The sequence below is a fragment of the Coturnix japonica genome, chromosome 1, assembly GCF_054131305.1.
Source record: "Coturnix japonica strain WE chromosome 1, WE-NBRP24, whole genome shotgun sequence".
Classification (NCBI taxonomy): Eukaryota; Metazoa; Chordata; class Aves; order Galliformes; family Phasianidae; genus Coturnix; species Coturnix japonica.
The window spans coordinates 109,071,071-109,098,243 of NC_140663.1; the positions used below are offsets into that span (position 1 = coordinate 109,071,071).

The following is a 27,173-nucleotide window of genomic DNA, read 5'->3' on the forward strand; positions in this document are numbered from 1 at the left end:
CCAGTGACACGCTCTCCCATGCCTCAGGGGTTGAGTATAGAAGGGATGGGTTCAGGAACCACCTTTGTTTCGTGTTTGTAGGAGAGGAGAAAAAGTCAATGTGCCCAAACATTATTTGTGCATACAGCCTTACCACTTTGTGTAGTCAAGCACCCAGGCCAGAACCAACACATTTTGCTTGGCACTTGGTAAAGATGGAACAAGGGGAAATGGGAGCAGAAGTGGGAAGTGCAGCCACTTTCCTACCTGTTGTCCAACCACCCAGAAGGCTGGAGTGGAGATGGGGGAGAGACAGTGAGAAAAGACGCCTGGGAATATGCAAACATATCAACTATCATTTGTTTTTTTTTCTTTTTCTTTTTTTCTGGCCTACATCATTGCACATTTTTCTTTCAGGGATCTTGTGAAGTAGACTGATTTAGAGCATAAGATGAGAGCAATCTTGCAGCAGCTTGTGAGCCAAAGGTCATTTTAATAAGTGAAAGAAGTCTTTCTATTCATCTCAGGCAGCTCTGGATCAGGTACCTGGGACTACTGTGTTTAGATAGTTCATGACAGGGCTCAGGGACCAAGATAAGTTTTTTATTTGATCAGATGACTTTATGTCATTAATACACTCTGAAGCTATTTCTATATCCACTTTTTCTTTCATTAGTCCTCTTTTCTGGAGATATTTTTATTGTAAATTGAATGAGAAGGAGGAAGAGTAAACAGGTTTCTTGATTCATGTAAAACATTTGTATAGGAGTAAAAAACCTGCAGAATATATGAATATTGATGTAAAAAACTGGCAGGAAAAAGGCCCTTTGCATGCGTACCTCTTCATTCAGAAGCTATGAAGCACAGCAGAAAATATCAATATTTTTTTCTATCCTCTAAAACATGCTCTAGGCTATTTCAGAGAAATAGGAGGAAAAAGCCTCACAATGCTGTGGGTAAAGGAACCTCTCTGTAAGCCAATCCACCAGCTTACAAGTTGGTGGTACAAAAAATTCAGATCCACACCATGCAGCACATGTAGAAAGTAAAGCTGACAGCTGAGCCACTGACAGGAGTGTTGTTGTGACAGTCATTTTCACCTGGAAGATTTGGATGACCTCTATGTGACATTTTTGTATGGATAATTCTTTTCCTATTGATATTCAGGAACAAACCAGAGAATTTTTATTTGCAAATTACCCTGCATGAAGTATTTCAACTTGTAGTTGATAGACTTCAACTTGGACTACAGTATGGTCTTGGTGCCTCTGAGACTAATGGAAACAGCCTCGGGAAAGTATTAACAATTTGGCTAAGCATCCAGTTCAACATTTCAGTTCTTGAAAAGCAAAGAATTTATTGTACTTGTGCTTCTAGAATGGAAGTAGGGGTGGTGATATTGAGTTGAGGGGTGAACATGTTTTTTATACTAAAAATGAAGATTAAATTCATGCTCCAGGCAACATTACTGTAATTCTAGCTATTGTTTTCAGAAGAAACAGAATTTATCCATCATCCAGGACACTTACATAAGTTGCTCATTTTCAGAGAAGCCTATATCTCTGACAGACAGTGAAACAAAAACCATTTCCTCGCACTTTCTTTCTCAATCATTTTCTGTTTTGCTATAGTACTCCCGGCATTTGGGTCTCTGTGCACACATGAAAGAAACGGTAAGAGTCGAAAGTGAAATAAAGTAGGGTTTATGTATCTTCTTCTAAAGCTGTAGTAAATAACAAGAATTTCTAAAGGAGTATATGAAGCATGCTATTGTATTCTTTCTAGAAAGAGTGGCTGCTCACTTTCATTACTAATCTCATCTTCAGAAGACAATCAACATGCTCACAGAAATTAGACCAGCCCAGCTGAGTGGCTTCACCCTCTTGTTTTTGTTTCCAATATGATATGATAAGGAGAAACTTTTTAGCCCTGTCACCAGTGTAAGGGTACTGGTACTTGACTGGACTAATCAAATCTGACAGACAATTTTGATCACAATTATTCACTTCAGAAAATGATTTGTTGTGAGAAATGAAGGAGGTAGGCAAATATCCCAATATATTTGAATTTATGAAGCTTAAGAAAAAACAAACAAACAAACAAAAAATCTTCTAATAAACCAGTGCTTTCAATCACTGGTGTTTTACATACATGTAAGCCAGCTTTTTTCCAGTAGTAATTGTTGTATTGATTAATCATGCATTTTGTTTTCTCTTTAAATTTTTCTTCAGAGCCAGTTGTCCACCATGGGTCTAAGTTTCCATTTTTGTCATATTTCCGGCCTTTGAAATATAGAAAGAAAACAAGCTGTTTTTAGCAAAAAAGAAAAGCAAAACAAAAACAAGGAAACAACAACAAAAAACAAACAAGCAAAAAATACTTTCCTAGTTTTGGAATCTAGCACTTGCATAAAAATGAGCGGTATGTTATAGCAGATGTGCTTACAAAATAGTTAAGATAAGCAGGCAAAATCTTGACTTTGGTCAACTCAATGTTAAACAGCTTGCATTCTATTTATTTTCCTATTCTTCAGTTTTAGAAAAAAAAATAAAATAGTAATGACTAATGAGTTCTGTCGTATGTTTTAAAATTATATAAGAGGCACATGAGCTTTCTTGTAAGTATAATTGTATTTTTCTTCCTTGACCTTTGATTCTGCAAACCTGATGATGACTAATTTATTCTCTATTATTGTCTTAGGGAAGTCATGAAAAAGAACATAGATCAAAGGCTGCAGTGGGCTTCTGTAATGCCAGCTCAAGTCATTCTTCACTGGTGTGGAACAATTACACACTTGACAAGCCAAAAAAGAATAAATATAAATATAAATATATACATATACATATACATATATATATATACATATACATATACATATATATATATACATACATACATACATATATGTATATATATATAGCTGTGTCATGGGGTCTTCTGTAATTGCCATTTTTGGTATGGAGCAGAACCAGAACATCTGAACTATTTATGGGAGTAAGAAAGCAAGGAGAATATATATGTCCCATTCCATAGATTCCAGGTGGTCACAGCTCATGAAAAATCCAGCCTTGGGTCCTTGCCCCATCTCGTTTGTAGAAGAGCATCTCATCTCGTCTCCAGTCAGTCAGAGAAGGAACCTAAGATTTGCTTCCCTGGGAAAACCACTGCCCCTTGGCCAGGTTCTTATCTTCCTATTACAGAAGTATATATATAGGGAATTTATCACCTTGAACAAGGCAGCACACTTTAATTCTCTTCAGAAAACTCAGCATTGTTGAGAAAACATAATGAAAGAGCTAAAGCATGGACAAATGATCTTTCTGTCATCTTTGCAAATGTGTCAACTCTGTAAGAAAAATTAAGTTATCAACATATAGACCACACTCACCATTACTATCAAATCCATGAGTAAACTCATGGCCAACAATTACTCCTATGGCACCATAGCTTAACGACCTGTAACACAAAGAAGTTTCCTCAGATAGATATTATCTACAGCCATGAACATGAAAGTACAAAAGATAGGAGATCAAACAGTTTTCTATGTTGGGAAAGATCATTACTAAGACTGTGGGGGTGGGTAGAAATAGGACTAAAAATCACACTGCGCAAGGTGTGTCTGAAGGTTAAACTCCTGCTTGTTTAAAAACAATCTTCATTATCAAATTTTAAATAGCACTGTGGTGGTTCACTCTTCTAACCAAATCCCTTATAATCTGAGCTCCAGAATGTCTCCTTCAGCTGACTGCATGAAGTATATTCTAACATAGACCAGGACAGAGTTATAGGTGGAATTAGTTTCTTCATGTAGTCATGAAACAAACAAACAAACAAACAAACAAACAAAAACAGAGATCAAACACTACAGAGGGCTTCTGTAATGCCAGCTCAAATCATTCTTCAATGGCATGCAGCAAACAGACTTGCAAATTATCAGCTTTACTTTTCAAAGCATTAAATGGATCTCCTTTCAGTTTTCAAAGGAAAAGTACAATTTCTATGCACCTGCATAGGAAATGGACATGATCTGCAGTTACATCTAATGCACTGGAAAACAATAGGCTAAAATGTTTTGTATTCCTGACTGACAAACAAAGAAACAAACAAACACCATACTTTGCTTGTTACACCCGAATAAGCATGCATCTTGAAGAAATAGGGAAGAAAGGTCCAGTTGTCTGATATCAAATGCAGTGGATAATTGGGGAGGGGAGAGTTATCTACTAAACGCATCATTCATTTGTTTAGTTGTTCTTTGTGATTTTAATTATTTCAGTTATTGAGATGCTATACTTCAAAGTAGCTTAGAGTATTTCTAACAGATTGTATTGAAACAGGAGAAAGGCTGAGGGGTTTGAAGTAACATGTTATTACTGGACCTAATGATCCGTAGCACACTAATTGCTCATCTCAGTCATATCCAAAAAGTATTATATGATTTAATTTCCCCTACTCCCACGGAAATTTTAATTTTTTTTTTTTCTTTCCTGAAAGGCAATTTTCATGTGATAAAATCTTCCCTACTGTTTTTCCCTCCACTACTATTGCAAACCTTCATTAAAAAATGCTGGTTAAAATTATACATTTCAGCAATGAAAATATTGTCCTTTCATGTGACAAATTTGTAATCTTTTGCAGCACACAGTGATAATGATCCAAAGTAAATGTGCTAGCTTAGACTCATTTTCCACATCTGAAGTAGTTACATAGGATCTTTGGCAGCTGAAGAATATCATGAAACCTGCAAAGAAGTCAAGAAGAACCAACGAGCCCTGTTTCTAATTGTATCTTATTTAGTGATAGATGGCAGGAAAAAGCAGCAGACTGGTTCCCAGGCACACCTAGGGCTTTCACCAGCTCCAAAAGATGTGGTGAGGTTTGGAATGAATTTTGTCCTTTCCTTCTACGAACACCTTTCAGAATTTTGTCCAGCTCAACAACAGTTTTGTAAAAAATGTTCCCAGGTTCATGCTCTTCACTTTTGGAAAATAGCCAGACAGAGATGGAGAGGATTAGATGACGCTCAGCAGGTACTATATTGGAGAGGAACATCCTGGGACTGGGGAGGCCCTGAGAGCCATAAGGAAGTTACTGACTCAGCCTGATGTCTCTATTTCACATAATCACAGAATCACAGAGGTTGGAAGAGAACCTCGGGAGATATCTAGTCGATCCCCACCTGCTAAAGCAGTTCCCCTTTCAATATATTTCAACATATCTGGCACAGAAGACTCATAACAATGAATAATGACCTATGAATAGTATTTTATTTTGGGTACTTAGATGTAAAGTGACAACTTCCCTTTATGCAAATAGATGCAGCTCTTTCATAGTGTTTATGCTGAAACTGGACACTAAAACTGCACTAAATGTTAAATATTTGTTAAATCAGTTTTCCAGCAAGTGCTGATGACTTTTTGATGTTTTTGTTTTTGTTCCAGTGCCATGTACTGTTTCTTTTAAGCAGACAGAAGACAGATCTGGATTATTTCAAGGACAAAAGCAATCTGTTCTCTGATATTAAACAGCTACATTTGTTTACTAAATTTCATTTTGATATGTACTCAAGCAAAACCAATTTAAGCTAAGGTAACCTTTAAAGAAGAAAAATGAGCAAAATACCATTCTTTGAAAGAACCACAATTCTACTGGTGTGGCAGAAGGCCAGGGTACAGAAAAACATCTTCAAAAAGTAAAGCTGGAAAAAGGTCTGCAATAGTCACAGCAGAAAATAAGTTGTCCTTAGCTACAAAGTGCTTCCCTCCATCCCCAGTTAACACTTACAAAGTCATCTGGATCATAAGAATTCTCTGTGAATGCAAATTCAGTCGTCCCTAGATTGAATGTTTCTCTCTACACATGCTGCAAAACTTCCTGTTTACATGGACACATCCAGGCTAGAAGATGGCATATCCAAAATGTTTTAAAAGTTTGATTTTATTTTCTTTTTTAGCAAAGACACACAAAGGATATGTTTCAGCAGTAATTGACTTTGTATAACTGCAAAATAACTTTCAGAAACTGCTGTCAGAGACTTCTTCCTGGTCTGATTCTTCCCTAAAATAGAAAGATATTGGACTGCAATGAAGCAGTCATTTTTCAAAATTAAATATATGTGACCTGTAATTACTCTTCCTCAGCTACAGAAATACATGGGTTCTGCTCAAGCAATCACTTATACACACGGAAATTTTCTCCTGCACTTCAGCAAGCACAGGAGAAGACTTACTGTTAATCTTAGATATTAGCAGAAATGGAGCAATAAACTGATAATAAAAGGCTTCTCGGGGTATTCAAGAAGTGTTAGTTACTTGATTTACCATTCCTTTTAATACCTGCCGTGTGCACACTGCTGCATCTGCATCCTATATTTGTGAAACACTTCCACTCAGGTGCACTTAATTAGCAATTCCTGTGAGAAATCAGTCATCAGTTTAAGACAACAGCAATACATTCTGCTCCCAAGGGTAAGAACAGTTATTGCACGGAGCAGCAGTTTTCTAAGTCTGGTTTTTTGATAGTAAAATCAGGTTACATCAGGAAAGAACATGCAACCCAAAAAGCGAGCTCTCTGCACACTTACAGTATAATCCATTGGCTGTCTTCAGCAGGATAACTTTCTTCTCTATGGCCTCTCCTTTGTTTATATGAATTTTTAATACCTCTACCTATTTTTCCTCATTTCCTGGTTTAGGAGGTTCCCTGGTGCAGTACTTACCTAGGATACTCTGTACCCCAGAAAAAGGGCTTTTGCAGTTCTCCTGCTGGGAATCCTGTAATAGCAAAAAATTATAATTGTGAGGTTATACAGCTGAATAACAATATCTAGGTTTGGGTTTATGACCTCTATTTTTTCCATTTCAGAAGGTTTTGCTAGACAAACTTTCAGGTAGTATTTTCAGAAAATGATAGCAAAGGTGTTTGAGAAGAAGAGATCTCCCTCCTTCAAGACCTCAGTGACAGCTACATGCTGCACTGCAAGAACTTTCAGCCATGGCACACATGTGCATTTATGTATGCACACATTATTTTGTTCAACAAACAGCTATGTTGAAAACAACAACAAAAAAGTTGATTGTCCTTAGTTATGTTGACATATCAACAAAGAATACACAGGCAAAACGCAACAAGAATTAGGAGACTTACCTTAGAGGGGATTTTGTGCTGCAAGAGATATAAGGAAGTGATAAAATATCACCTTAACTATAATCTATGAAAGTCAAAGGTAAAGGAACTTGGGCACTTCAGTAAAGCAGAGATGTAGGCAATCAAGGCTGTAGAACCAGTCAGGCTACAGGATTACCTGGCTGCTTTTTCAATTATGGGTAAATGAACCTGTTGCAAAACCCACTATAAAGTGGAGAGACTTCAGTAAGTGACGGTCAACTGATGTTGCACATAGAAACCAATACAGTTCCTTGATCAAAGTCACGGTTTATTTCTAATTGCTAGGTTTATTTTAATTTATGAAATTAGAAATTTATTTCTAATTTCAGAGACATTATTCTGAAGACAATTGAGTTGAACATGGTAACAATTTAACAGCCCAATTGTTGATAAATAAAGCAGATGTCTATATTCAAAGTTTTCAAATACTGGTGAAAATTGTAGTTTATGTGGGACCAAATATAAGGAATTCCCATCTACAAAGCACGGGCTTGCATCTGCTTCTGAGGTTACCCCACGTAGACATCATCAATAATTCTCTGATGATTCACTATTTTTTTCCAGGAATCTCCACTTCATGAAGTTCTCTGCAAGAAATCGCCTGGCCACTCAGATCAAAATAAAAATCAGATTCAATTGGTTTGACCCAATTCAGTTTTTTTTGTTGACAAATAGGACAAGGACTTTTTGATAAGAATTCAGGCAAAATTTTTCCTTTCTTTCCGAAGTCTTTAAAAAAGTTATACTGAGTGTAATTCACATGAAATGATACACTAAGTCTTATGCCCTCCTGGCCATCTGCTTTTCTTTCACAGCTCTTCCCTGCCTGCCTTAACCACTAATTTGCAGTTTGTTTTTAAAAGTGTCATTTTCAAACTTATTTTCTGAGTACTTTTTTTCTCTTACTTCTGTGGATGCTTGTTGTTTTTTTTTTTTGTTTGTTTTTTTTCCAGGCACGTTATGAATTGCTTTTTCAGAGCTACAAAACACAATTTTGCCAATGTTGAGGGCAAAGTTTTTCTGATCTAATTCTCCTTGCCTCCCAGCACACAAAGAAGGGTATTGAGTATTTCCTAGATGTGTTCTAAAACATCTCATAGGCACATCCTGATGAAAAGGTTTGATAAGTACAGAGAAGAACAAAATACACAAAGGCCAACAGAATTATTTAAGAACAGGCCTGTGGCACAACAGTGTAAGTAAATGGCACTCCCCCGTACCACGTTGTCACACGCGATATTCTAACAGGATTGAATGCATTCATTCATCTAATTACTTACCCAGATTGGTTCACATGACCTAAACCTTCAGTGCCACGTTCACAGGCATTTTGTGACTGCTATAGGTTATCACTGACTTTCTGTGCTGAGTACCATTTAGTAGCAAGAGTTGGAAATGTATTCTGAGCTAGACTGTGTGCTTCCTTCCAAACTTCAAATCTCAGTAGAGACCTCTGGGCTCATAAAAGATATCACTTAATGAAAGAAGTGTTAGAGTCCACTAACCCCTGAACAGTTCTGTCTCCCAGTGGCAGATGAGAGAACTGTGGGTAAAAATAAGAAATGAGACCATAGAGGAGAAGGTATGATCCAAGGTAACACAATCCCCAATAAATCATATCTAGGGATTACACAATCCTGCCACACAGCTGTGTTACAAGGGACACTTAAAGGTCATTTTGTACAACTCCCCTGAAATGAACAGGGATACCATTCCCCAGCCTATTCCTCCTCCACAGAAGGTGCATCTCTTTGCTTCAGACTTTCCTGCTGGTCTCAGGCATTTCCAAAAGTCAGACTTACCAGTAAAGACTGAGGTAATGAAGACCGAGCACTTGAACCATTTTCATTTCATTTGTCATCAGGTCCCCTGAGCCATACAGCACTGGGCCTACATTTTCCCTAGACTTTCTTTAGGTCTTTCTTTTGAATTCTTCACCAGATTCATTTCCAGGTAGGATGTGTCTTTTCTAACCCCATGTGTCTGGACATCGGAAAGTAGTTTTTTCCTGCACTTTACTCCTTTCTTATTCCTCTGAACCATCAGAGCATTTCAAGCAGTGGATCAGATCTAGCTTACTTTAACTACTTCACTATGAATTTATGCTTATCTTGAAGCTCTGACATAACTATTCACCTGCACAGGACTACTTTTAATTTAATTGAATACATTTAGATCCTCTTTATTTTTTTTCTGTTTGTTTGGTTGGCTTTGCTTTGTTTTGTGGTTGTTGTGGTGTTGTTGGTTTTTTGTTTGTTTGTTTGTCCTTGTTTTTTCAGATTTATGTTGGTTTTCTGCTATTAATGAATCCATTTACTAGCTATATACCATATGGCATTATACATATTGTGCAGATGAACAACCTGATACTCAGGGGAATAGCGTTACTTCTCCAGAGAGACACAATGACATTTCATCTAATAGTTCACTGTAGCTATGCAAACTCATAATGGATAAACTAAAATAAAACCAATTGAGATGGCTCACCAAATCATGAGGAAACTTGGAGTTCAAATCTAAGTGTGAATTAAAATTAGATAATTTAATTGCATTATTCATTTATATTACGTAACATTTTTAACTGAGAAAAGATCTAGTGAAGTCTCATTCAAAGTCAGTGCATTTACAGTTTCCAATAATTAGTTGGTCTGTTTAAAGCAACTTCTGACAAGCTGGTAATTCCAGCACATAAATAGCAGATGTGGGAGACAGCTGTGTGGCAAGGAGGGTTCTCTGCTGATTATTGTACTAGCAGCTCTTAGTCAAGTTAAAAAAAAACCTGTAACCTTTTTTTTTCAAGAGTCATTGAATGAATTCAGATTGAGAGCTTTAAATGGATTAGATGTGGCAGAAGAATAATGGCTGGTCAGCAAGCAAAGGATTTAGAGTACATAGGAAGAATTAAATATGAAAACTATGAGAATGCTGTTCAGTTACCTAAAAACAGCATTAAAGGCACGATACATTTCTTTAAAACAGATCCATAGGCTTGGAGCTGTTCCAACAGTGAATCTTTTCCCAGTGCTTTTGATACAACTTTGTATGTTGTTCCAGGAACGTGCATTCTGCCATCCCTGAAGAGAAAAGGTCTCCTGCAAGTCCTGTCTCAGTGTCCTGCAAAGCATCTCAGACAGCTTTGGCCTACCCATATGAATGTGAATAGGGTCAAACACTCTGACATAACATTGACCAAAATCCTGTGCCTAATTTCCAGTTTTACCCTGTGGACAAAAAGGATAGGAAACATAAACTGGTGGGGCACAGTGACTGTATTAGACTGTGCATGAATAAAAAGTGTAGATTTCTGAGTAGTACTGAATACATTCACTAATAGATAAAGAGAAATGGTGGCCTTAAAGGAGAGGACTCAGCAACTTTTGTTTCAGTTAGTGGTTCTGTTTCCTCTTCACGTGACAAGAGCAGACCTTAGCTGATCATGAAATATAAATGATGGTTAGTGGTAGGCCAAGGAGTACAAAAGGACTAAGAAAGAAGCTTTTGAAGGCAGCAACTCTCCCAATTCCTCAGATTAAAAAAATAGAACACTCAGAAAAACTCCTGTTTTAAAGAATATTAGGAAAAAGAGATAAGAAATGAGTGAAAGGATCACATACACCATCTCACCCATGACTGTAATTAAATAACAGAGAACACTGGCCATTAGTAAATTGGAAAAATTGAAGACAGGGGCTCACTTAAGAACACTTAAAGCCTACTTAATAACAGGACTCAAAAAGTATTCAGTCCATTAATGGACTGAATGTGTTCATTAACCTTCTGGAAACTAATGGAGCACTTAAAACCACTTCATCAATAACCTTCCAATTAGTCCAGCTCTTAAGGGAAGAAAAAGTGGTCCCACATGGTATGCCCTGTTCCCCTGCTAGCCACAGCACCGTGTGCTGTTTTCCAGAGCTTGCCTGGATATAGGTAAGATAAGAGTTTGCCCCTGCAACTCACAGCATCAGCCAGCTGCCAGCATCAATATCCACATGCCACTTTCTATGAAGATGATACTTACTGCCTGATATGAGCTCTCATCTGTGGTTTACTCTATGGATGCTAATTTGAACATAATTTCTAAATTCTATTTTAGATTATATCTTCTTCCTCTAAGATGTAATGAAGCTGCTCTCAAAAGAGTCCTCTTGACTTTCACTAGAAAACCACGGTACAAGCACATATGAGTTAGCAGAAGCATAGGTATAAACTTACGGAGATAATATCAACAGTATTTAATTATCTGATACATCTATTCAGGCCCATACCTCATAGAGAGCATTGCTTTTATTTTCCTCTGTTCACTGTAAATCCACTTTTCATTACTGTTCACGTCCCACAAATGTTACTTTTTTGACATATTCTACAGACATGTATGTCTAAACTTGGAAAGAAAATTAAATACATCAAACGTCTAATGAGCAGTTCTCTTCCACCCTTCACGTATTCAGGGGCCAGTATTTCAGTAACATTCAGAAAACCTTCTCTTCAACAGAAGTAATCTAGCATACTTTGATCATCACTTGTATCTATTTTCAGCTTGTATTTATCGACTGCTCTGGCGCTCATTAAAATAAACACTCTCATTGGGAACGTGTTTTTGTGTTCCAGTGATTATAATTAAAAAAAGATAGTATTCATGCTGCTTAGATTATACGAAGTGTACTTAGACACCTCAGCGGCATCTAAAGGCAATGATAGGTGCCTGCTGTCCTTGTTAGGTATCTATAATTGAAGGGAAATCAACTAGCAAATACTAAGAAAATTACATTTAGAATTTAGGTGAGTAACAGCCATTATAAACATGCATCATTGTTAATCTCAGACACTGGAAAAAAGAACTGGAAAATAAGTAGAACTCATGTATAGAGAGAATCAGGAATAAACTTTAGTAAGAAGATAAATTATATGTAGCACGTTTTATAAATCTGTTCTTTGCAGCATATCTTACCTTGATACTTATTTCTCCTTTGTAAATATTAACAGAATTATTGGCCATTCATGTTATCAATAGTTCACTAATGAAAGTGAAATGAAGTAATAGCAAATATAAAGGGTGTTTGCACTGAAGCATGGCAGAATTCATTACAATCGCTGCACATTGATGTTTTGCTGTATTCTCCCAGATCCAGCCATTTTTTAAGTCATCTAGTTTCTACTGTCCATTAATTTTCACTTTCTGTGAAGGAAGGCCTTTTCTTTCAAACAATTGGGCAGTCAAGATGCCATTAAAAACTTTAACAACTTGCCCTTATATAAAGACTGTATGAAGATTGCAGCAATTTCTTATGTAATGCATATGTCAGTAGCACAGATTATAGTGACAAGAGAATTTATTAACCTCTTGCCAGGAACACAGCAGAGACCTCCCTGTGCAAAACAAAAGCATCTTCCTAGAAGTGATCAGAACTGCCATGTTCTCCTCCACTTCTGCAGGTACCTGAAGGCTGCTCCTTTTCAGAATCCTCAGTTCGAGGCACAGAGAGTGCCTTTTCTCTAAATTGTTTCATGAAGCCTTCGGTGACTAATTGAGTTTGGAATTGCTGCGGTTATGCTGATAATATCACATAGTACATTTCTGTTTCCAAATTGAGGGATCATAATTCTTAGAATCAACTTTGCAACCGAGACTTTTCCAGTGAACGTAGAAGCTTCTCTCCAGAAACAATCTTCATTATGCATTTTAAAATTTGGTTTTCTCAAATACCACTTCTTAGTAAATTCACTTACCAAGAGCTGAAACAGATGGTTCTTGAACACATTAAAATCTAGTTTGCCCACTGAAAAGCAACTGCATTCAAGAAGACAAAGAGTCTACCTAGCTCATTCTCTCCAGCAGCAACCAGCTGTTCTGGTATAGGGAAATGTATAGGAAAAGAGCATTGGGAATCTGTGAGGCAGTTCTGCTAGTATAACTTTCTACATTCAGCAATCAGTAGCAGAGGAATCTGTCTTCCTGAATCACAGTTTCTATTTGTTCCTTTGCTCGGGAGAGAACATCCTTGTTTTTCAGATTGTTTCTTAATAAAGCGACCAACACAGATTTCTGGTAATACATTCCTCCAAATATTTAGAAAACAGTTAATTTGTTCCTACCCCTTTTCTCACCTCTAATTAGTTATTATTTATGGAAGGATTTTCATGCCCTATGACAACTTCTAATTAATAGCACTGGGAAAGAACCTCATGAAAATTGTTCCATAGAAATAAATGTAATTTCCCAAGCTCATTTACAAGTTAAATTCCAAAAAGCTGCAATAGACTATGGAACTATGATTCTTTTCTAAAGGAAAGCAAAAATTAAATCACATTAACTCTTCCCTACTATTTTGTATGTTTGTTCACGCTCTTCTTTGTTATGGTCAGTTTCCTTTGCATAGGTGCTAGAATAATGTTTCTCTGCTGGCTATTTTATCTCTCTGGATGCTCTTTTGCAAAAAAAGTTATTTGACATTTGACACATCTATTCTGCCTGTGCAATGGCTGATGTAAGTGATAAGCCAAACACCAAAACTGGTTCTCACACTCTTAGAAAGTCTTTCCTCCAATCTTTGAGGTCTTGTTACGTCACCACTTTACATTTAACTTGCAAGAGCTCATGCTTATTTTTGTTCTCAAATGATTTTCTTCTTTTAAGAGCATTTTTTATATTGTTTAACTAGGCCTTTCATAGCACATTACCAACCCCTGTAGAACTTGCTGTGGATTACTACTGAGGACATATCTGCACAGTATTTAGACAACTCCTGGGTGTGAGATCTGCCCAGAGACACAGCTTACCACAGCAGCATGCTTGCAATTGCTAAGTTTAGTCTTAGTCACAACACAATTCCCTCCCAGCAGCATTAATTGGAACTTGGTAGTGACGTGACAAATATTTATCAGCAGGTTCAGACCCAAGAATGTTCTCTGTATATCTCACAGTGGCCATGTCTCCTGCAAAGCACAGTGGTCATTGGTGGAAGACTACTTGTGCTGTGCCTTTCTTCAAGCCCCACCTCCAATTGCATGTAATTTGTATGGCAAATGCAGTATTTGTTCAGAAAGAGCCACCTAAACCCTTTTCTTCATAGAAACAGTCCTAAAAGGACAGCAAGCATCACTATCCAAACTTCAAGGTCAAATACCAGCAGTATAAGACAGTCTGCAGTTCTGATACAAAACACAGTCATCTCCACACCTGTGACAGATAAGTTACATTTGACAGCCCTCTGTTTCATGACACAGCAAGTGTGAAATTTAGCTTCAGTAGCTCCAGCCTCTCACTGCAGCGTTCTCTAATGTGCCATGGTGGGGAGGCTGGGAGAGATGAATGCTGCTGAAACTTGAAAGGGTCTCATTTTAAAGAAGATGTAACAGCAACAGCTCTCATTTTGCACTGACAGTATCCTCTCCATCCACACAATACATCTGAAAGAGCAATGATGACCAGTGCTCAGTTTAGCAGGAAAACCAACTGTCGTTTCTGAGATGTACTTTAGAGCTTTGATCAACCTAGCGAAACCCACCTCAAGAGCTCACTTCAACAATAGACAAAAACATGGCTGCTTAACAACGGCAGTCCTCTAATTAAAGAGGAGCAGTCTAGGCCTAGAACTAATTTTAGTCAAAAGACCTGCCCAATTATCTTGCATGCTTTATGAATGAGCTCACATAGACACAAAAGAATGTAAATTTGGGGGCAAAAACTAATTTACAGAAGTAGGGAAAAGCAGATACTAGCACTTACCTACAGATACTTCTACTTGTCATTGGAAAATATTGAACAACTGCACTGGACATTGCTTCTTAGGTTCTCTGGTCTGTGTCACAGTTTTCTCTAAAAATGTTTATTTCTGTATTTATACTAGTATTAGTAAACTGATTTCCTGTCACTTAAAAAGTTACTGCATATTTATGGCAGTGTACGTGCACATCTTTTTGCCACAGCAAATAGAATATAGAAAATGGTATAAGCTCTAATAAAAGTGATTTAAGCTAATGTTTTCTTTCACACTTACAATTGACAGAGTGTACATAAGCAGTCACTTCAATTCAGCTTATACAGGGTAACTCATTAAGCAGTAGTAATTCCAATTTGTGGAGCCATTGTTTTTTCAAAACTATCATCTAGCTAAAGATGTCTCACAGCTGAACCACCATGTCTGCATTTCTGATTTTCACCACACCTGATAGTCAGTCACATTCACACAAACTGTACAGATACTGTTATAAGCTGGATACATACATTTTCCAAACAGACACTTGAAAAGTAGGCTCAGAATTCAGATACTCACTGATCTGATTGGTGGATGCACTATAAAAAGCATTGACAGTAGTTGGGCTCGTAAACCACCTGTAGTGAGAGCAGAAGAAATCAGCTGTCAGTACACCTCAACATCTCTCTGAATACAATGAGCAAAGACAAAAAGTTAACTCAGTGTAAAGATGCAAAAATATAAAAGATCTAGGATTTATTAAAGTTTAATTATTTCTCCAGTTCAACATGTGCTACTTACAGTTCCTGGAACATTGAAATCTATTGTTTAATGGCTTTAAGTTCACATAGTGAGAGACTGCTAAGCTTTCTGTTGCAGAATATGTTGTACTTATAAGTGACAGTTGTGCCTGTGAGGTCTGCTGTTCTGACAAACAGAAATCCCAACTTCACCCAACGGAGGTACAACACTGATAGCTGTAAAAACCCTTTCCAATTCTATTATATCTTTCTTTCAACCATGTGTGGAGAAACTCCCTCTTGAAATTAGAGAGCATTTTTTAAGCACCTGAAGTGGATTCAGACTCTTTGCTGAGCAGCTACTTGTACAATTAGGATGATGCCAAAATCACTGTTTCTGGAAACCTAAGTCTGAAATAAATTTCTTCACTGTCTGTACCCTACTCAGCAAACACTAATATCAGCATGCCCATAAACAGACATTTTGCAAAGCAAAACAAACTTTACTACTTCTCAAAGTTAGATTTCCCAGACCTACTGGAAGGAAACCTTGATCTGAAATGCAAACAGGATTTATGGAACTCCTTACATTAAGCTCATTTGCATTAGCAGTGATTTCACCCACATCAGTAGAAAAATCTCAGTAGACTTTAGCAAAATCCAAATCCCCTCTGAGAAAATTCTGACTCCAGTGAGTCCAAGATTTCAGCTTATACTTTTATAATGAAGAAATAAAATTAAAGTAATAAAGATAATGAGAATTAGTTGTTAATTCATAATAAATTAGAAACAACTGTAGTAAATGTCCAAGAAGGAAAATCCTGATGTCTTCAGCAGTACATTACTCAGAAATTTTGTAAGGCTCAAGAGCAATAAATATAATGAAAATGCTTTGGAAATTTTCTTCTAAAGAAAAGAGATAGCAGCTGCACAACAATAAGCAAGACAGAGGAAGATCAATCGGAACATGGAAAATATGTGATGTTGGTGACATTCAAGTCCATGATTTGTGCTTTAAAATAGCACCATCAAATGAACTAGTGATCTGCAGATCCTGACGGTTTTCCTGGCAATTCACATCCTCATGGAAACCATACAACAAAGGCGAGAGCTTCAGAATGGAAGCATTCTGTCTTTTATCTATAACTTTATCTGCTTTTCTCATGTTCAAAGCTTATTTCACAATGCAGCAATTAGGAAAAGTAACCATGGAAAGCCAAGTGTGATGGCATGTAAATACCTTAATCATCCATCACATTGGATTCTCTAGTTGCCACAGATAATTTTCTCAGTTTTGCTTATTAGGAGATGCTGAAGGGGAGGAGCTGGGGAGGCTGTTTATTTTGTTGTGTTTTCTGTTTCCTCCTTAATAAAGGAATGAAATATTAGAGGTAACGTAATGAGATAGTGGAGTATCTGAGAAAGAATGCCTATGAAGAAGGGAAAAAGATATCAGGGTCTGTCATTTGCTATATTTTAATTTCAAGTCTGTTCACAGAATTGATTAGCTGAATCATTAAGGATTCCAGCCAGCCACCTGTACAGTGGTTACCTGGTCTCCTGGTTTAGAAGTAGCTTTGGAAGACTCATCACTTTTTGACAAAGAGACCTCTGAGGGGCACATCTGAAACACTCAGTACTTTAATTTGGATTTCACTGAAGTTTGAGCAAATAGCACTGCAACTTCCACCTTACTCTGACAGTTTATTCCACTTAAAACATCCATTCTACTCCCTTGAACAGCATCTTTTAAGCATGAAAAAGGCTTCCGAACCACAAATATACCCTTTTTATAAATCCGTCTTAAAGTGCATGTTTTACGGGATTCCCTCATTTTCAGTCACGGGATGAAGAGCCTGAGGCAGATAACTTACACTTCAAAACAGACTGATGTGCTTTGATCTCCTCTCCATCCTCTTGGCCGTTGCAGTCATGGGGCCCACACTGGGCTCACTACAACTCATTCAGGATAGGAAATACCACAGGTAGTGGTTGAGGAGCTCTTCACTGACAAGCAATTTCTCTCTAACAGGATAAGTCTACATCTGTTTCTACTGGGTAAGGAGCTAACCATTGTGATGCATGCATTTTTTATTACAGAAACACCTCACTTAGCCTGAAAGAAACTAAGGACATCACACCACTACTGGTCACACTTTGATACCTATTAACCTACCTTGTAGCTTGTAGATAAGCTACTGAGTCTCATCGCAGCATCTCTATGCCAAGGCTACTCCTTCCTTCATGTTCTACCATTGCTACAGCAGAGCTCATCTTGTCCCCTGAGCTTGGTGTCAGCCACAGACCAATAGCAGCCTCATTTTTCTCAATGTAAAATTGTTCTACATTCTTTCCAAGTCACTGTTACATGAGACGGCCCCAGGAACAACTCAATATGAAATCTGTTACATTTTTGAGCAGATAGGAAGCTGCACCAAGGAGTCACAAAGGAAAGAGTTTTCAAGTGACAAGGAGAGTATACTTGCTGAATTACATGTTTGACATTTAGACACTCTGGCAAAGAGCATATTTGCACTCCAACATTCTGTTGTACCACTCCAAGCCATTCTCAAGAAGATCTAGAAAACATTTTCCACAAAAGAACAGAAATAACAGAGACTGCTTCCGTTCAGACAAGACAAACAACTTCACCTCAAATCTGTCAGCATTTTTTAGCGTGTTCCTTGAAATGATTGAGCCTTCAATGAGAGATTTAATCATAGAATCATAGAATGACCAAGGCTGGAAAAGACCTCTAAAATTGTCCAGTCCAATTGTCCACCTCTCAACATCTCCCACTAAACTACGTTCCTCAGTACAACATCTAAACATTTGTTCAACACCTCCAGGAATGGTAACTTCACCACCTCCCTGAGCAACCTGTTCCAAAGCCTGACCACTCTCTCAGAGAAGTATTTCCTAGTGCCCAGCCTGAAACTCTCTTAGCACAACTTGAGGCCATTCCCTCTCGTCCTATTACTAGTCACAAGGGAGAAAGGGCCAACCCCCACCTCATCACAACCTCTCTTCAGGTGGTTGTAGAGAGAGATAAGATCACCCCTGGAACTCCTGCAGACTAAATAATCCCAATTTCCTCAGCTTCTCCACATAAGGATTGTGCTCCAGACCTCTCACCAGCTTCATTGCCCTTAACTAATAATACATCAAGTTACTATATGAGGAGCCGTAATAAGTATCTGTCAGTGTTAAATTTTAAGGTGAAGCAAATTTAGAAATAGCTCTTATATTCCTGTTTGAAGTCAGGTTGCCTGGCATTTCGCTCTAGATCTAGTTACTATGCCAGTGCATATGCTCTATTATCAGAAGTATAGAAGAGACAGGATAACAAAAACTAAGCTCCCATTAATTACAGATCAATTGTTTTCACTGTTTCCATTTCTTATTAGCATGTGAAAGAGAAACAGCTGTGAATGAAGTCCTGTAACAGTACCAGCCAACTTCTGTAGCAGTCAAAACATAACCTGGAAGACTTGATACTTGTAAACCTGAGATCTCTTGTGGAAAAAATCTTTCACTGAATTAACAACTGAGGCAGATGCTCTGTTAGGCTTGTGTTACAGCTCTCTTCATCATGTTTTCCATCCTGAGTTGAGAACATAGCACACTACATTGGCAACCATGTAAAGTGTTGACTGGGAACCCCCACAATGAAAGAAAAAGTTTATTTCTATAATTCTCTGCAGAGCATGAACAGAAGTTTCAATTTGTTCCCTCTACTTTTTGAGTAAGCAAATAACTCTGGTACAGAGTTGCTAATGAAGCTGGAATCTGGAAAATCTCTTCAAAATATAAGAAAAGGCAACAAAGAAAAATCTACTAAAGGGGAAGCCATCTTCAAGGTAACTTTGAATAGTGTATTTCCTGTTCACACCATTAGCCAACTTTATATATTTGCCTGTAGAAAAATAAAGGATTAGCCTCCCATTTTAAGCTGCCATCTGTTTCCCTCAGGCCTGGGATGGAGAGGCTGGGCCCAGCCTCCAGTGCCACATCACTACTTAAATTGAGGTTTTGAGGTCAGGAAAAGGCTCCTTCCGGCCTCTCCTCTCCAGAGCAGGACCACCCACAGGATTTCTAAGCTCAGAGCTCTCTGGCAGTCAACAGCCTGACCAGCATCTTCCTTTCCCTTTCCCTTTCCCTTTCCCTTTCCCTTTCCCTTTCCCTTTCCCTTTCCCTTTCCCTTTCCCTTTCCCTTTCCCTTTCCCTTTCCCTTCCCCTTCCCCTTCCCCTTCCCCTTCCCCTTCCCCTTCCCCTTCCCCTTCCCCTTCCCCTTCCCCTTCCCCTTTCCTTTCCTTTCCAGCAGTTCTAACCACATCCAGCCCAACACATCCAAAAACTGCCCTTCTCTGCAGAAACCAAGGGCCAGGATGGACAAACAACTGTGTATGATTGAAAAATTGAAATAAGTCTTGCAGAAAATCCAGGATCACTTCATGTGTGTCCTTTGTCTGCACAGAGGTTTGAGTGAATAATAATCTTTGATATTTCCTGATGTCAAAGGAAAAAGATAATAACAATGTAATGAGATGCCCAAAATGTTCTCTGACTTCTTGTTATGGGCAATTATGCTATAGGTGTTAAGAAGCATAGATTCAATCACTATTAAAAAGATGTTTACATATACACGAGTATTTACACATATTAACATATATCGCTCCAAGAATGGATAAATTTCACTGAAACCCCAATTCTCCTCTATGGCTCCATTTCACCTCCCTCTGCTGTAGTCATGTCTCATCTGGATTAAGGTAATTGCCTTCACACCTGGTCTCTTCCCTCCTGTGCTCTCCCTTTCCAGCCCTGTCACCTCTATTCATCCCTGGCCATCCAACTGGCACTGCTTCAGGCATCATATTCTTCAGCTGCTGCCACTAATCCCTCCTGTACATCTCTGTCCTGATACTAGCACTTACTCTCTGGTTTGAAAGAGATGGCTGTGAAGACAAGAGCCAGCTCCCCAGCCAGCTGCTGGGATCACGGCCAGTATCCAAGGAAGGTGTTGTGACTGGGGTGCCTTCAGGGTATCCAGCCCCTGGGCACCCCAATATGACATCACATCTCCTTAGAAAGAGCTGGCATGAAATGTCTTCCTATGCATCCCTCCATTGACGGCCAGAGCAATACCTCCCCATTCCATTTTTGCTCTAAGCCAAGTGACCACTAGGTCAGGAGGGAGCGAAACACAAGAGAAGGAATTTTAATAAATACTCCTGGTTTGAGGGATTTTTTCTGCTTCTTACATTACAAAAGTGCTGTATTTCCAGAATAACTATTTCCACTTTGAAATGCATGTTCCTCTTTATTGAACTCCTTTGCCTTCTCAGCTCCTCCATCTGTCCCTCTGATGGTGCTTCCCTGGTGTTCTAAGTGAACCAGCACTTTGATTTTCCATATAGCTGATTATACTGATGAAAGAGTCAATTTTGACTGCTGAGAAATCTGCCCTTTCTGCTAAATGAATACAGTTTTTCACTTTTGGGGGCAATAAGAGGGTAGTAAAGAACAGACATTATTTCCTTACATACTCCTTTTCTTATTTGAAAACATGGACCATTTTATAATATCTATCTCTAAATGTAAATATTTTGCTAAAAGCTACTTAACAAGGGAAAAGAGGAAACAAAGAAAACAGAAACAATCCCCAAGGGTAATTCTCTATTAACACAGTGCCAAGCTTCAGTGTAGACCAATGATCTGTGGAATTCAGTGAATGATACAGACTTAAAAATAAAAATAAAAAGAGAGAAAGAAGAAGGAAAGAGAAAGGGAAAAGGGAAAGGGAAAGGGAAAGGGAAAGGGAAAGGGAAAGGGAAAGGGAAAGGGAAAGGGAAAGGGAAAGGGAAAGGGAAAGGGAAAGGGAAAGGGAAAGGGAAAGGGAAAGGGAAAGGGAAAGGGAAAGGGAAAAGAAGCGATCTGATAATCAAAATGTGGCACAATCTGATATTTTTAAGTTCACCTTTGTTGTACCGCAGACTGATCAAAGTTATCTTTGCTATAGTAAATTAAAACATGGAATTGTGTTTTTACTAGCAGTGGCAATGGATCTCTATGCTTTGATATACCTCAGCTGACACAGCAACAGATGCACACCACCTTCAGATCTCATTTCTGTCCCCAAGTATATGTAGAGGCAGAATAACCTCCCAAGAGAAATCACCATGGCTGAGAGCCAGGTGGGTTTAGCCCTGGTCCCCACAAACAGCAGAGCATGTTGCTGTACTGGTGAAGGAGAAATGATGAACAAGATATTGGGATGTCTCAGGTCAGGGGTCCCCAGACATGCCCAGCAAGTGAGCTGCCTGGGATGGGTCTGTTCCCTGTACTGTATGCATGCAGACTTAGGGACAGCAATTCCACCAGGAATTCTCATCTCCCCTTTACACTGTAGACAGAGCAGAAGGGATCACTGATTCTCTTTTATTCCACTTTCAGTGGATGAGCTACTTTGTGACACTAGTCCTGTTTATCTCCTTCGTTTTTTTTAGCAAAGGAAAATGTAAAAGCAGACATAAACAGATCTACCTAAGGGCAAGACAAAGGTGATGAAAGGTCTTCTATTAAATAACACTTGAAATAAGAGAGCAAAGACAAGGATGAGGAAGCAGTCAATCTTGCGGCATTTGGTAGAGTAAAACCTTAATTTTTTAAGCTTACTAACATGATGCGACTGTTCTTAGATTACAGCCCCTGAGGTGCACAATGGGGATTACCTGACCACTAATGTCCCTTAGAGGGGACATCTCGCATCATGCCATCAATTTACTTGGTCTGTGTTTGTGCTGCCTCAACTCTGCTCAGAGGATTAGACCGCTGTGTACCATTTCTAAAAAGAATCATAAAATCACAGAATTGTTTGGGTAGGAAGGTACCTCAAAAATCATCAAGCTCCAACCTCCCCACTACAGTCAGGGTCACCAGCCTCCATATTTAATACTAGACCAGGCTGCCCAGGGCCCCATCCAAACTGGCCTTGAACACCCCAAGGGATGGGGCATCCACAACCTCTCTGGGCAGCCTGTTCCAGCACCTCAACACTCTCTTGGTTTTGAAAAGCAAGTGCTATATTTCACTAGGGTTAGCAATTGCAACATCAGAGAAAAGTGGGACAAGATATAACCCACCATTAAAATTAAGCTATAAACATCCCCTCGAGTACACAGGACAAATTATGAAACTCTAAGCAGGCGCAGGCTATACCTCTCCTGCTGGCACCCTCTACCATCCTCAAAACAAGGTATAGTTCAGTATGAGCAAGCATTTCTGGAGCCATAGGGAAACTGCATCACATAAGCCAAGCAGCTGCACTGATTTCAAGGTCTCCATGCAGGAGGAGTCATTTTTAAGTAGCGTGATTAGAGTAATTAATTTCTGTTTAGGTTTTAATTTGCATTTTAAGGATTTGATTACCCACCAGTAAGAAAAGAGACTGATTCTTTCACATATTTGATGACTGTATGTGACACAATTTGTATTCTCTGGGTTACAAATCAGTAAATATAACATATGTAAATTAAATCATGCTTTAATCTGTAACATTGCTATCAACAGCAGGTAACTAACAGTGCTGATTGCTATTAATAATAATATTATTTCTTGATAGTAGTTCCATTCATAGAAATTTATTTCATAAATCCCCGCTGTACCATTCCAAATTCTAACTGTGACCAAGACACATAATCCACTTTTAACAGAGATTCAATTACTCTTTTTTTTCATTAAATTAAAAATTTTAGCTGCAAGCATATGACCATTGTGCATCATAATAGGAATATATAGAACTTAATGAGAAAAGCAATTCTGTGATAAAAATATCCACAGGAGCTGCTGAGTAACTGTTGTTTTAGGGTTTTTTTTTGTTTTTTTTGTGGGTTTTTTTTTGCCCATAATCATTTTTATTGAAATATGTTGCCACACCTATAATTCTATTACAATATAATTGTATAAATTAAATACCATAAATTACAACATTGCTAAAAGAGTATGAAAATTTATCTTTTGTCTACTCACTCTGTTTTTGGAACTTCTTTTCTAAGCCAGTAGAAATCAGATTGGGCTGCATACTTGCGAGTTTGTAATACATTGCCAAAATAGTCACTCTCTGTAAACTTCAGCTGTATAGGCAAAGCACAGATATTTTTTAGAACATGACTAAGGAAACAAGAGCTGACAAAACAATCAGAACTTTTAATTAAATACAAACAAACAAAAAAAACCCCACATTTTTCCTTTTTTTAGATGTGATCAAACAAATTAAATTTTCAGTTGATAGAAAGAATAAATATTTTGTGATACTGGTTTAAGAAATGGATGGTAATTGGATTTACTGGAATGTCAGAAAAGCTTTTACCTGGCCAGATGCAGCTGAGGAAATCAGAAGCATCCAATGACAAACTGCAGACTGCACATTTCTACAGTTATTATAAGGCAGCCTCTTTTCTTTAAGGAAAGAGGTCACACAGAATCACAGAATGGCCTGGGTTGGAAGGAACCTCAAGGATTATGAATGTCCAACCCCCCTGCCACAGGCAGGGCCACCAACCTCCACATTTAATACTAGACCAGGCTGCCCAGGGCCCCATCCAACCTGGCCCTGAACACCTACAGGGATGGGGCACCCACAGCCTCTCTGGGCAGCCTGTGCCAGCACCTCACCTCTCTCGTAGTAAAGAACGTCCCCCTAATATCCAACCTAAAACTATCCTCATTCTTAAAAGTTCATTTTAAGACCACTTTCAAGACAGTAAAAAAGCCTCTTTTTCTCTGCTTTGCATTTCACTGCAAATGCTTTGTTTTGTGTGCCCCTGGAGGATTCTGCTGCTGTTTACAGGTTTTTTACCATTAAACTCATACAGCCATAGGGTTCCACGTTCCCACAAGCCTCCAAATCTATTAGCAACCCACGCACACAACTAACCATGCAAGAAAAAGGTATTCTAACGTCTTATATAACTCCAGCTGAAATCACTGTTGTCAATTTTAAGCAATATTAGGACTTGTGAGATAGGCATACATCAAACTTATCTGTTTTTCCAATTGTAATTAACAATTACTTAATAATAATAGATATAACTACTTATCTGTGGTAAATATTTCCATACTGTGAGTGGTAAAGCTGGTCACATCCTCTGTCTCTTTGCACTGGCTGCACAGCACCACCTCACTTACTTTTCCATAGACAAAGACTAAGCTTGTAGAGTTGGCTCTTCCAAGGATCCTCAATAAATCATGCCTTCTTTTAGTGTTCTTTCATGTTCTCTGGCAAAGTAACTCTATCCCTATTTGGATTTTAGTGGTTCAAGACTGAATTTGTAGTTCCACTTTACCTATGACTTGCAGTAATACAATTCATCACACACGACACAATTACTTTTTTGGAAAATATGTTATTCTATATCATCTTCCTTTTGGATGTCTTTAAGTTGAATAAATACTGGCTCAGGTCTGAGGTCTCAACAGTATCCTTGTCCAGCATGTCTTACTATAGGGTTGTATAGCAGTTAGGGCCTGAAGACATGATAATCAACAACCTTAGAAAACTCATAGCCTGGAGAAAGAGCAGAGAGCCTATACTATATTGGAATCATCAATAGTGATACTTCAGACAAAAGAATGCACTTGGTTTTTGAAGGCCATTACCTTGAGGAGATATGTTTTTGTTTTGTTTTTATAAGTAAATACAAAATTTGTGCTGAAGTACTCTTAACCTGAAACAGGGTTAGTAGCAGGAAGGTTCTTTGTACCCAGGTAAATTTTACTGCCAGCTGGCATGATGGCCATCTTACTTCAATACAAAATCATTGATGTTTTAGGCATTAGAGCGTAAAAATAACCAAGCAAGCTGAAACCCAGATGGGGGCAAAACAAAAGAAAAGCTTTGATTTTGGACGGCAGTAGAAGAGAGCAAAGAATGGTCCCAAGATGTAAAAGAAGAAAGCTGCAAGTCTGACACTTACTGTTTTGATGTCTTCATTAATATATGTGTCATTCATTATAAACTGAGGGTAACCCACTTTTGCCATAACTGCTTTTGCCTTTGAAAAAGAAAAAGGAAAGAAAGAATTGGCAGGTATAAATATTTCTCAGCTGTTGTTTGGCTTTTTTTATTTTGTTTTGTTTTCCATTATTTTCCGCTGCATAGTATTATGTCTCTCTGAAGGCATCTTAATTTAACTTCAAACCAACTTGCCTACAAGGTAAACTCAGTGACACAAATGAGTTTCACTTCACAACATGGTCAGATTATCACAGTGGGTCTGTTGACACCTGCAGAGTTTTTGCAGAATTACAGCAATCTGTTTGAAAACAAAAATCTTATTCTTAACAGCTACCGGTAACTGAGATAATCAAATGGTGAAATGCCTCTTTTTACAATGTTTTCCAAAAAGCATCAGGAAATGTGCCATTTTGCTATGGCCCAGCAGCTGGTACACATCCAAGTGTTAAAATGCATTTATTTCACAGATATGGCTAAGCCTGGATCCCAGCAAGAGCAAATCAGCATGATTTCACTGACAATCACTTCCCTTTACATCTGAGGACGGGTGAACATTTTTCTGACAGACATTTTACTTTCCTAAAACCACATGGGCTGACCTTTAGTTCATCCTCTACTTTCAGTCCTCTAATTTACAGCCTTTAGCCTTTGCTAACATCATTAATGGTGTTAAAGCTAGCCACTTAGCTTTCCTTTGATTTTGTTTTATTCCTTTTCAGTCGTGAACTGGTCCGAGTGTTTATGCGTAATCCACGTAAACACACTGATGTGAATTAATGGCAGCTGCAGATGAGCACTGCCACTTCATAAATCATAGCATAAAGATATAAACAGCTTTAGCAATGGCCTTACAAAAACAGCAGTAGGTCACCCAGACACAGAGCATTGCTGTGAAAACAGTGTATTTCCAAAGGAAAAGCAGAAGAATATAAGATAAGATGACATACAAAGAAGTGAAATATGACAAAGCCATTGAATAAATTAAAGCTATGATATTTCAGGGTAGCACAAAGTTTTCACTTCATATGTTTTTGGGAAACTAAATTTAATTTATCCTCATATATTTTGGGATTTCCTCCATCCATCACAAAAAGCACTTCTAGAAATATTGTCTGGAAAGTCAAATGCCTAAATACAAGTGAATATTGCAAGATACAAGATGCAACAAACTGACTGGGCTTTAAACAAACAAGAATAATATCAACATTGTGTTCTGTCTGCAAGCAGATCCTGGATCCTGGTAGCTGGCCCACCAGCTTCTGCTTCTCTCTTGCTGCATGGGATGGCAGCTCAAGGGAAGGTCCCCTTTTCTCCACATTAAAATCCTTACCCTTTTTTTTTTTTTGCCTCCACAGCATCTCATACAACAAAGCCCCTCATGAAGACCACAGGCAACAAGAAAGGATCGTTTGTTCCATAACAGAAAGAAAGCTGATAGGGACTGCCTTGGTTTAACAAAATCTCTCTTCTATTTCATTTTTGAGAAGAAAAACCTATTACCTTCTTGAAACTCCTTCAATTTCTCAATCTCATTTCCAACCTAAAGTCATAATCCTCCACTTGTGACATCACAAT

At 38.2% G+C, this 27,173-nt stretch overlaps 2 protein-coding genes across 6 annotated transcripts in view; one reads left to right on the forward strand and one right to left on the reverse strand.

Moving 5' to 3' along the window:
- The window catches only part of LOC107324988 (uncharacterized), a 364,407-nt gene that overhangs the window by 312,444 nt on the left and 24,790 nt on the right, over positions 1–27,173 (forward strand). The gene's annotated exons all lie outside the window — the stretch shown is intronic.
- Positions 1–27,173, reverse strand: part of PHEX (phosphate regulating endopeptidase X-linked) — a 95,750-nt gene that overhangs the window by 10,098 nt on the left and 58,479 nt on the right. Inside the window, exons 13-18 of the mRNA XM_015885420.3 lie at positions 25,558–25,635; positions 23,612–23,715; positions 15,423–15,481; positions 6,698–6,752; positions 3,368–3,435; positions 2,131–2,261 (exon numbers count right to left, since the gene is read on the reverse strand). Of these exons, the coding sequence (XP_015740906.2) occupies positions 2,131–2,261; positions 3,368–3,435; positions 6,698–6,752; positions 15,423–15,481; positions 23,612–23,715; positions 25,558–25,635 (495 nt within the window). The remainder of the gene's footprint in view (positions 1–2,130; positions 2,262–3,367; positions 3,436–6,697; positions 6,753–15,422; positions 15,482–23,611; positions 23,716–25,557; positions 25,636–27,173) is intronic.